This window comes from Perognathus longimembris, chromosome 8 (genome assembly GCF_023159225.1).
Source record: "Perognathus longimembris pacificus isolate PPM17 chromosome 8, ASM2315922v1, whole genome shotgun sequence".
NCBI classification, from domain to species: Eukaryota; Metazoa; Chordata; class Mammalia; order Rodentia; family Heteromyidae; genus Perognathus; species Perognathus longimembris.
Window position 1 is genome coordinate 76,269,690 of NC_063168.1, and position 11,086 is coordinate 76,280,775.

Below are 11,086 nucleotides of genomic sequence, written 5' to 3' on the forward strand. Positions count from 1 at the left end.
AGGGGGGCCACAGGGGGGCCGTGCTCGCGGGCACACACCACGGGGGGCCACGGGGGGCCGTGCTCGCGGGCACACACCACGGGGGGCCACGGGGGGCCGTGCTCGCGGGCACACACCACAGGGGGGCCACGGGGGGCCGTGCTCGCGGGCACACGCCACAGGGGGGCCACACGGGGGCCGTGCTCGTGTGCACACACCACAGGGGGGCCACAGGGGGGCCATGCTCGTGTGCACACACCACAGGGGGGCCACACAGGGGCCGTGCTCGTGTGTGCACACCACGGGGGGCCGTGCTCGTGTGCGCACACCACGGGGGGGGCCGTGCTCGCGTGCGCACACCACGGGGGGGGCCGTGCTCGTGTGTGCACACCACGGGGGGGCCGTGCTCGCGTGTGCACACCACGGGGGGCCGTGCTCGTGTGTGCACACCACAGGGGGGCCGTGCTCGCGTGTGCACACCACAGGGGGGGCCGTGCTCGTGTGTGCACACCACGGGGGGGCCGTGCTCGTGTGTGCACACCACAGGGGGCCGTGCTCGCGTGCACACATGGGATAAGCCCACTGTTTCATACAAAAGTCATGCTAAATCCCAAGCCTCCGCAGGCCATCCACTGAGACCCGGCTCCTCCTGTTGCTCTCGCGGAAGGGGTGCTTCTTTTAGCACGTGAAGTGGTGATCTTTTTGCTAAGGACAAGGTAATGGGAATAGACTCACGGCAGGCCCATCCTGTAGACTTTTTAAACGTCTATCAAGTATAAAACTGCTGAAAACTTGGAGAAAACCTTCAAACTCAATTTCCTAATTAGCTTCAGCATGGCATCACCTAAAATAACTCTCCCTGACAGCCATCTTTCTAAATCCCCCCCCACAACAAACAAAAGGAAAGTGAAAGGTTCAATAAAGGACGGCACGGGGCACCTCACAGATGGCCGCCCGCCCAGCCCGCCGCCCGTCCCGCGGTGTGGCATCCTGTGCTCTGACACGCGGGATGATCTCGCGGTGGCTCGCGACAAGGCCTCCCCAGACACGGCCTCCCCACCAGACACGCTTTCCTGAGACTCCCGCCGTCCCTGTGCGACGCTTGAGCCTCGCCACGTCATCTAGCTTACCTTGTCATCTTAACTAGCTAGGAGTGAACACTTACTTCCTTCAACTTTCTCATCTTTGCAGGTTTTCTGGGAACTATATGAATATAACTGCAAGAGAAGAAAGGAGAACACGGAATTAGATTTCCTGGAGTTATTGCCTTCCCCCCCCGTGGGGGGTCTTGGGGTTGAACTCAGGGTCTCAAGATGTCTAGATAGATGCTGCACGACTTGGGCCATAATCCAGACCTGAGAAAACCGAATTGGAAGGCAAATGTTGGCACAGACACCTGAGCCGGTGTGGAAATGCATCACAGCCGTTCAGAACCAGAATCGCGGGTGTGACACTCGAATCCCCCCAGTGAGTACTGGCAACACCCTGCAGGACTCCGTCCCAGGAGCGACATTGCCCTTGGCCTGTGGAAACCGTCTCTAAAGAACACGGCTATTGCCAGGTGCCAGTGGCTCACACCTATAATCCTAAACTCAGGAGGCCGAGATCTGAGGATTATGGTTCAAAGCCATCCTGAGCAGGGAAGTCCATAACTCTTTTCTCCATTCAACCACCAGAAAAGCAGAAGTGGAGCTGTGGCTCAAGTCATAGAGTGCTACCCTTGAGCAAAATAGCTCAAGGACAGTGCCCAGGCCCTGAGTTCAAGCTCCACACCAACAAAAAAAGAAACAAAAAAAAAAAAACGAAAAGAAAAAGGAAACCACTGTCCCTCATTTTATTAATAAATAATGGCCTTGGAAATAAATTATTTGCTGGGTGCTGGGGCCTCACACCTAGCTACTCAGAAAGCTGAAACCTGAGAACTGCGGTTCAAAACCAGTCAATCGGGAAAGGCAGTGAGAGTTTTATCTCCAATTAGCCAATTAGAAAACCAGAAGTGGAGCTGTGGCCCCGCCCCCTCACTCCAGCTTCTTGAAGCGCTTGCGGCCGGCCCCGCCCCTGCCCTGGCCCCGCCCCGGCCCCGCCCCCGCCCCGCCCCCTCCAGCTGCTTGAAGCGCTCGCGGCCGGCCCCGCCCCCGCCCCGCCCCCTCACTCACTCGAGCTTCTTGAAGCGCTCGCGGCCGGCCCCGCCCCCTGTCCAGGCCCCGCCCCCGCCCCGCCCCCTCACTCACTCGAGCTTCTTGAAGCGCTCGCGGCCGGCCCCGCCCCCTGTCCAGGCCCCGCCCCCTGTCCAGGCCCCGCCCCCTGTCCAGGCCCCGCCCCCTCACTCACTCGAGCTTCTTGAAGCGCTCGCGGCCGGCCGCCACGTACTTGCCGCCCGTCTGCAGCGCCTCGAGCTCGCGCACCACGCGGCCCCGCGAGGGCGTGTAGAGCCGCCGCACCCCGAAGGGCACCTCCACCTGCTCCGTCAGCTGCTCCAGCAGCGCCTCGAAGTTGGCGACGCGGCGCCGCGAGAACACGAACTTGCGGCCCACGTAGAACTGGTCCCCGTTGCGGTACACCAGGATGGTCTTGGCCGGCGTGGTGTCCACCAGCGCGTAGGGCCCGCGCGTGCCCATGGCCGCGGCGCCGGGCCACGCCCGCACCCCCAGCCCGGCCAGCACCCAGCGGAGCGGCGCGCCGCCGCGGGACTGCGCCTGGGCCCGCGCCCGCCCGCCGCGCAGCCCGCTGACGCCGCCGCCCGCATTGTGACCGCCTGGGGCCTGGCCCGCGCGGGGGGGGGGGGGGGGGGGGCGGGGCGCCAGGGGAGGGGGGCGGGGAGAACGGGGCAGCTGGGACGAGAGGAGGGGGAAAGAGGCAGGGACGGGCGGGGGGGGGGGGGACGGGGAAGCGGGGCAGGAGGGGACAGGGTGCGAGCCCAGACTGTGAGCGCCAGGGCCCAGGCAGGGGAGGGGAGGGAGGGCCAGGCGGGTGGGGAGGGTTGGGCAGGGCAGGATGTGGCAGGGGCGGGCCAGTGCGAGCCTGGACGGGGAGCCAGGGCCCAGGCAGGGAGGGGTGGGTGGAAAGCCAGGCAGGGGAGGGGCCGGGGAGAGGTGTCCGGCGGGGGGAGAGCCACAGCCTAGCCAAGTGAGGCAGGTCAGGAGGTGTGGGAAGGGCCCCCTGGGGCGACCACCCCCCTCCACTGCAGAAGGGGGAGGGGTTGCAGCAACCAGGACCACTGTGACCCCAGCTGGGTCTTTGCTAAAAGCAGCTTCGCCCTCTGAGCTTGTCCCTTCAGCTGATTAGCAGGGAGTACTTCACAACCTTGGCCCTCCCGCTGAAGTGGGCCCCTCCATGGGGCTAGGATCTCTCGCGCCTGACGCCCAGAGGCGTGGTGCTCGGGATGCAGGCTGGTTTGGGGAAGTATGATTGGACGGCTCTGGCAAATCCTCTAGTCTGGATACAGTGAGGAAACCGGTGGATCTAGGCAGACATTTTCCCAATGTCTCAGGCCCAGTTAAACACTCAAAGACCCTAAGCCATGCCATCTGCCAGATGTACACACCCACAGTGCAGAATACTGAAAAAAAAAAATCCAGGTGCCAGTGGTTCACGCCTGTGAACTACTCGGGAGGCTGAGAGCTGAAGCTCACGCCTTGAAGCCAACCCAGGCAGGAAAGCCCGTGGCACTCTTTATCTCCAATGAACCACCAGAAAACTGGAAATAGCACTGTGGCTCAAGGTGGCAGAGTGCTAGCTTTGAGCAAAAAAGCTCCACAGCAGTGCCCAGGCCCTGAGTTCAAGCCCCACGACCGACCAAAACTAAACAAGATGAGTGCGGGAGCTAATTATCATATGCAGCCCCGGCCCAATGGAAGCCACCAAGCCAAAAGCACCGGCGACGTGGAGCACAGACCAGTCTGCGGGAAGGCCACTTTATTCAACGCTTGGAGAGAAGGCTGACTCCGCAGCCGGCCTTGCAGCGTGGCGGGCGGCTAAAGGTTGGCCCGGAAGCCCGCCTTCACCGAGAACCTCATCATGGGCTTCTCCCGGGGCCTCAGCAGGCAGATGGAGCTGGGGAAGCCCTTGAGCCGGAGGCGGCTCACGCCCCCGTCGGGGAAGATGGTGAGTCTGGCGTGCGTGATGACGTCCTGGAGCTCCAGGGTCAGGCTGTCCAGCAGGTGGCTGTGGTTGGGCGACAGCTAAGAGACGGGGACAAGGTCCTTGCGTGGGGTGCAGCCACGTGGCCCCCCGGGGCTGGCGTCCCAACCCGGCCCAGCCCAGCGTGGACGTGACGGACTTCAAGAGAGTTATGCGGTGATAACAGACTGGCTTCTAGAAAATGTACATCCCAAACAATACCCAGGGCCGTGTCCAGGGCCCTGGGGTGTTTGTTGTTTCCCGTAGTGATGAGGACAGGCTGGCAAGGTGAAAGGTCATCTCCTGTGCCCATGGCTACAGTGGGAGCCCCCACCTCCTCCTGAGTGGGTCCCTTCTCAAAATCACCGTGGGGCGATTAATCTCAGGGCGTCCACCGCTCAGGCGGACGTAAGGCAGAAATAGGTTTCCATTGTGTATTCTTATCTCATAAGCCTTTGTTCCGTGTGTGTGTGTGTGTGTGTGTGTGTGTGTGTGTGTTGTGCTGGTCCTGGGACTTGAACTCAGGGCCTGAACACTGTCCTTTAGCTTTTTCACTCAAGGCCAGCATTCTATCACTTGAGCCAGAGCTCCACATGCAGCTTTTTTGGTGGTTAACTCTCACAGACGTTCCTGCCTGGGCTGGCTTTGAACTGCGATCCTCAGATCTCAGCCTCCTGAGTAGCTCAGATGACAGCTGTGGGCCACCGGTGCCCGGCTTCCACTTTCCATGTTTAACAAGGTGAACGTGAGACTGCGGGACTGAGGCGAACAGCGCTTCTCTTCTTGCTGTGCAGCTAGGGCCCTTCCAAGCTCTACACCCGAGCAGAGCTGTAAAGCAGTGGGGGACCAGCCCCTGACCTGCACCCCACAAACCTTGGTCGTGGGGAGCAGCACCTTCCACTTGTGGGTCTGCAGAGCCCACTTGTTCTTCACCATGTCCTCCTCCTCCTGCGTCGTCAGGATGCACCCGTCCACCTTGCAGCTGTCCGGAGCATTGCCTGGCGGGGGGAGAGACACTGGGCACTGCCCATCCCCTGCTCCAGCTCCGCTGACGGGACACCGGGCTTTGTAACCAGACCAAAAGCCACGCCAGGCGGCTGAGACCCGGGCAGCCCAGGCAGGAAAGTCCTTGAGATTCCGTGTCTACTTAGACAGCTAAAAGCTGAGCCGGAGGCATGGCCCAGGTGGCAGAGCACCAGCTGTGAGCCAGAACGCTGAGCAAGCATAAGGCCCCGAGCTCAAGCCAGGGCACCAGTCACAACAACATTCTTCCTAAGCTAACAGTCTGGTGTAGGGGAAGAGGATGCTGGAGATTGCCCCACAACGCAGAAGTGCGTGTGCTCTGCAGAAGAGGAGAAATGGCCTGCTGAGTGTTAGAGGCTGGCGCCTGCGAGTTTTCAGTGAACGGCATTCTTACCCCAAGGGCTTGATTTGCTACACCTTGAACATTACAAAATGAACGGCTCGCACACAAGTGGTGCCTCACAATTCCTGAGATTCCGAGTATTTCCCTTATGATGTCCTATTTTGCCGGTCCTGGAGCTTGAACTCCGGGCCTGGGTGCTGTCCTCGAGCCTCCCTGTGCACAGGCAACTGCTCTACCGTGATGTCATATCACGTTAATCAGCCATCAGAAGAACCCCTGAACCAGGCCGCAGGCGGGGAGCGCCGGACCCGGACTCCAGGGCTCCGGGCGTCTCCACAGGAGGCGGCCCGGCCCTGCGTTTTGTCTTCTGGGAATTTCACAGGTGGTGTCCTTGTGCCGATCCAAGGACCCTGAAGAAGGCCCACGCCACGCAAGGGGAACATGCGGGGTGTTCTGCAAGACTGAGACCCGCAGCAGGACAGCCACCGCCGCCCACCTGTCCTGGGCGAGGACCGTGTCCTTTCTGATGTGAACGCTGTGTGCACACTGTGCACACCCAAGGACACGGAGGAGGACCTGAGCTGCTTGTGTGTGTGCGCATGCGTGCGAGTGTCTGTGGGCGTTCACATGCTTGGTATGCATGAATGGAATGTACCAGAGCATTAATGGCAGGTGCTGGCATGGTCCCTCACTGGGTGACTCTGGCGACATTGCTCCAGAGGCTGCGTGAGGGCCAGCCACGCGTTACATGTGCCAGTCTGGGGCGCCAGGCTCCATGACTCCTTATCAAAACAAATAAGTGACCTAAAACCACTCCCGTAGAGAACTGCATATTAAAAATGCTACTCAAAATGTGCCAGGTGCCGGCGGCTCACCCCTGCGATCCTAGCTACTCAGGAGGCTGGGGGCTGAGAGCTGCAGTTGGAAGCAGCCCAGCAGGACAGTCTAGAAGACTCTCATCTCCAATTCAGCACAAAAAACCCAGAAGGGGAGCTGTGGCTCACGTAACACAGTGCTAACCTTGAGCACAAAAGCTCAGGGACAGCACACAGATCCTAAGGCCAAGCCTCAAGACACACACACACATGTTAAAAAAAAAAAACTCAAAATGTTAGCACTCACAAACAGGAACACAGCAGCACCAGCATGCCACCTACCTTCTGGATGAGCTCCCTGCCAGCCACATTGAAAACGTGAAAACAGAGAAGTGGGATCTGAGGCACAATCTTCCAAAAGCAAGCCAAAGCCACCTTGACTTTCTAATTCACGCCCTCTGCTACTAATGGCAAGCCTGGCCTTTTCTGCATATTATGCCTTAATAGAACGGTTAATAAGCGTGGATAAGGTCACAAGGACAAGGAGAGATTTAAAATTCAGTGCCTCTAGCCAGGTGCTGGTGGTCACACCTGTCATCCTGGCTGCTCAGGAGGCTGAGATCTGAGCATCAGGGCTCAAAGCCAGCCTGCGCAGGAAAGTCCGTGAGACTCGCATCTCTAATTAACCACCAGAAAACCAGAAGTGGTGCCGTGACTCAAGTGGTAGAGCTCTAGCTTTGAGCTGAAGAGCTCAGGGACAGCGTCCAGACCCAGGCAGGGTTCAAGCCCCACGACCAACCAAATAATAATTCAGTGTTCCCTTTAGCGAAGAGAACAGGGATGGGGGGAGGGTTAGGGGAAGGTGAAGGGATTAAGATGATCCAAGTACGAATTATGTATTATGGGAATGTTACAATAAAGCTCACTATTTTATAAAACAAATTATGCAATTAGCATAAATATGTGTATAAATGAACAGCCACCGTGCAATAGAGGAAGTGCTCACAAGTACCCAACCCAAGACTCAGGAAAGAAAATGGCAACAGACTCCTGCCCTGCTCTTCTCCTGGGCCCTGTCCCCCCTGAGTCAAAGAGCACAGCATGCTGGGATCTGGGAGGACCTACGGGGCTGTTGGTTTGTAAAGCACTGAACTGGGGGGCGGGGACGGGGGTCAGGGTAACTGAGCCCAAGGGCCCAGCCCTGAGTGGAAGGCCCCCCCCTCCCCAGGCAGCGGCGCTCGCTGCGCTGGACACCTACCTCTGAAGTACTTCGTGTCGATTTCTATCTGAGTTATTACTCCGGGATGTGCCAGGCGGAAAACTGCCCATTCGCAGCCTGGAACCAGGAGGAGGCCTTTCTCATCGTTCTGGAATGCAAAGCATTTGGGAAGGTGAGCATACCTGCACGTGGCCAGCTGTCCTGCAGCCCAGCTGGTGACCAGGGCGCTGGGGCTCTTGCGTGTGCGAGTTGTGTCACTGCTGGCACTCCCGAGAGGCTGTGTGCCTTGTGAGCTCACTCCGAGTTCTCAACAGGTTTGGTTTGGTGGGGTGCTGGTCTCGTAGACTCTCCTGCCTACACTGGCTTCAAACCTCAATCCTCGGATCTCAGCCTCCTGAGTGGCGAGGATGACAGGTGTGAGCCTCCAGCCCCAATAGGTCTTATAAACTTTTCTGACATCACTTTCTATGTCAATGAGGGGTCTAGAAAGAGAGGAATCATTACAGGACCAGCCCTCAGGTCCTCTGGTCTTCTGACCTTTCACAGTGGCACTTTTCAGGTCACCCTCCCATCTGATACACAATCTGCCTCCAGACCTCTGTTCCAGGAAGGAGAAGGCCTTTGTTTGCCTCTAAACGCACAAGGCACAGCTCACCCCCACAGGTAAACAGCATTTGTAAGTTTCCCTGCCATTTGCAAACTGAAAGCTGTTTTGCTTTGCTTTCATTGCTTCTTTCAGTTAGTCACTAGCCAAGTTAGGCCTGCTGGGTGGTGACCTTCTGGTCACAGTGCACCCAGGCTGTGTCTCACACAGAGAATGATAATGAATGAGCGGTGGCCCACGGCCCGTCACCCCGGCCCGAGGGGGGTCAGGCCGGTCCGGGCTACTCAGAGAGTTGACATCACATTGGAAGACAGGGATTTTGTGGAATTGTATCAAGGTTTCTGGCATCCAGTCAGAAAACTGATTTATGCCATGATGCCTAGGTTTCACACGGGGCCACCGTGCCAGACAGGACAATGAGAACGCCACGGGAAACTTGGCAACGGTGGAGAGCAGAAGAGGAACGCGGAAGGAGGGAGAGGCTTCTTTGGCGTAACATGAGACCAAGGCTGGGAAACCACAGCGTCCACTCCTTACTTCTAACACCCGGGGGCCTGTCGGGCCTTCTCGCGGTTTCCCAGCCCGTCTGCCATGGACCTGGGCCTGCCAACACCCTGGGGGAGAGGACAGGTGGGTGAAGCAGCCCGCGAGCTCCGTATGAGAGGATGTGTGCCCGGTGTCATTAAATGACAGCTCCGCATACCTGCACACACAAACCCTCCACCACACGTCGTGGTTCAACACATGAACGGACAACCACAGACTGGCCAGGGTTCGCTTGTTCCTTTTATTACCAACTACAGGCCAACCCTGGAGAGGACCAGGGCAACACAGAGAGCCAGTCCCCACGGCCCGGGCTCCAGGGAAGTCCCTCCCCTCTCCCTCGCCCAGCTGTGCGATGCCAGGGCCTAGGCTGAGCCAGAGGGGGCAGGGCCCACACCTCCATACCTGAGTGCTCTCTTACCTATCATATTGTTGGGGTGCCCAAAGTGTGCATTACTGTATCCTACACAGACGCCCCCAAAGGCGACGGCCACCAGGTCCACGGGGTCGGTGGGGTCTGTCGCAATCCAGTCCCTCTGTCCAGTACCATACTACCCTAAAGCGGGCGACGCCGCCGTCTGTGAAGGAAAGGGGCCGTCACTGAGGTGGCCGTGATCTACCTCGAGCTGTAGCTGCAAAAGGATCCCAAATACTCCATGTTAAGCATTCGCGCTCACAAACGACATCAGCAGTGTTTTAGGTTTGGCAAAAAGAAGTGCAGAACTTACTCTCTGGAAACTAAACAAACGGGAGGAGCTCCTGCCTCCGTGGACAAGGAGGCAACAAATCAAAGACAGGCTGGATAAATGGGACTGCCTCCCATGGCATGGCAAAGGACATAGCTAGCAAGGAGAAAGAGAAAGCCCACAGACTGGGGCAAGATCCCTACTAGGCGTGCATCAGACAAGGGCCTCATGGCTAAAATTGCGCATGGTGAGAAGCTGGGACTGGCCGGTACCTGGAAATATGTTGAGTCTCATGAGGGTCCACCTGTGCTGAGAATTGACAAGGAAATAGTTGTGGCTCGAGGCAGGGTTCCCCAGCTTGAGCTCTGTCATAGGAACCAAGAGTTCCCAGTCTTCGGACTTCAGCTGGCAATGAACGCACACTATTAGGGATCTCCCAGAGCAACCCCCCCCCACGTGGGTCTCCCTGGGGGCATAAGGGATAGCATAATGCTTTGGGATAAAAAGCGAATGACGGGCCAGGCACCGGTGGTCACACCTATGGTTCTAGCTACTCAGATGGCTGAGATCTGATGATCACTGTTTGAAGCTAGCCTTAGCAGGATATTCCCTTGAGACTCCTATCTCCAGTTAGCCACCAGAGCAGAGCTGTGGCTCAAGCGGTAGGGTGCTAGCCTTGAACAGAAAAGCTTGGGGACAATGCTCGGCTCTTGAGTTCAAGCCCAGGACCAGCAGAAAGGAGGAGGAAGGCCAGTGCCCGGAGGTGGCTCTGTGGACTGGGGCGCACCTTGGCACTTGCCTCACACAGGGCAGACTGTCCACGCAGGAAGCGTGTGCGAGGCTCGGGGCCGGGGCTGGCCGGACCCCCCCCCCCCCCCCCGCCCAGGCCCGCGGCGCAGTGTCCCGGCTGACCCGAGTCGGGCCCGCGTCTGATGGCCGTACCTTGGCAATGGCGTCCCACTCGTCCTGCGTGGCTGCCGTCCCGGTCCTGACACCCCTGGGCGGGATTTCTGGCAGTTTGTCTGAGGTCAGTGTCACCACAAGAGCAACGAGAATCAGCTCACTGCGGGGCTGGGGGGCGAGTCTCCTTCGCCCCATAGCCCCCAAGGGGAGGTTACTAAACGGGCTGAGCCGCCGACCAAAGGCTCAGGGCACCGGCTGGGCGTCCTCCATGCAAAGAACAGAACTGCGATCTCAAACCGGGGCGAGCCGGGGGTGGGGTGCGGCTGCCCTGCGGGCTGCGGGGCGGCGGGGGGCGGGAGGGGGAGGGGGGCGGGGCTGCGGACGGAGGGGTGCGGCTGGGGACGGGAGGGGGCGCGGGCGGGGGACGGGAGGGGGCGCGGGTCGGCTTGAAGGCGGAGCGGGGCGCTACGTTACAGGCTCCAAGAAAAGGAGCCCAGGCTGCACGCAGCCCGATTCCCGGGCCCAGGGAAGGGCCCGCTGTGAGGGCCCCCGCCCGCCCCTGCCGCCCTCTCCCCGCGGAGGCCGCGGAGGGCAGCGCCCCAGGGCGCCGGGTCGGGGCCCCAGCCCCCCCCACCCGCCCCCCGCGCGACCCACCCGGCGGGCCCGGGCGCCAGGCCGCATCTGCAGCCCAGTCACAAACCCGCGGGGCGCCCTGGCTGAGGCCGCAAGCTGCGGGCGGGCGCCGGGCGTCCGGGGGTGGGGGGGTGGGTTGGGGTTCAGGCCGGGCCGGGCGGCGCCCCCGGAACCCACCGTCCCTCCACGTGGGCCGCCTGGATGGACATGCGGGGGGGC

At 59.9% G+C, this 11,086-nt stretch overlaps 1 protein-coding gene across 1 annotated transcript; it reads right to left on the reverse strand.

Moving 5' to 3' along the window:
- Nucleotides 1–3,893: 3,893 nt before the first annotated feature.
- Allc (allantoicase) lies at nucleotides 3,894–10,429 on the reverse strand. The gene is given in 8 exon segments (XM_048352241.1): nucleotides 3,894–4,160; nucleotides 4,972–5,096; nucleotides 7,538–7,646; nucleotides 8,647–8,688; nucleotides 9,017–9,196; nucleotides 9,198–9,223; nucleotides 9,604–9,736; nucleotides 10,274–10,429. Coding segments are annotated over 8 exon segments (978 nt in total). The 3' UTR covers nucleotides 3,894–3,953.
- Between the last annotated feature and the right edge of the window lie 657 nt (nucleotides 10,430–11,086).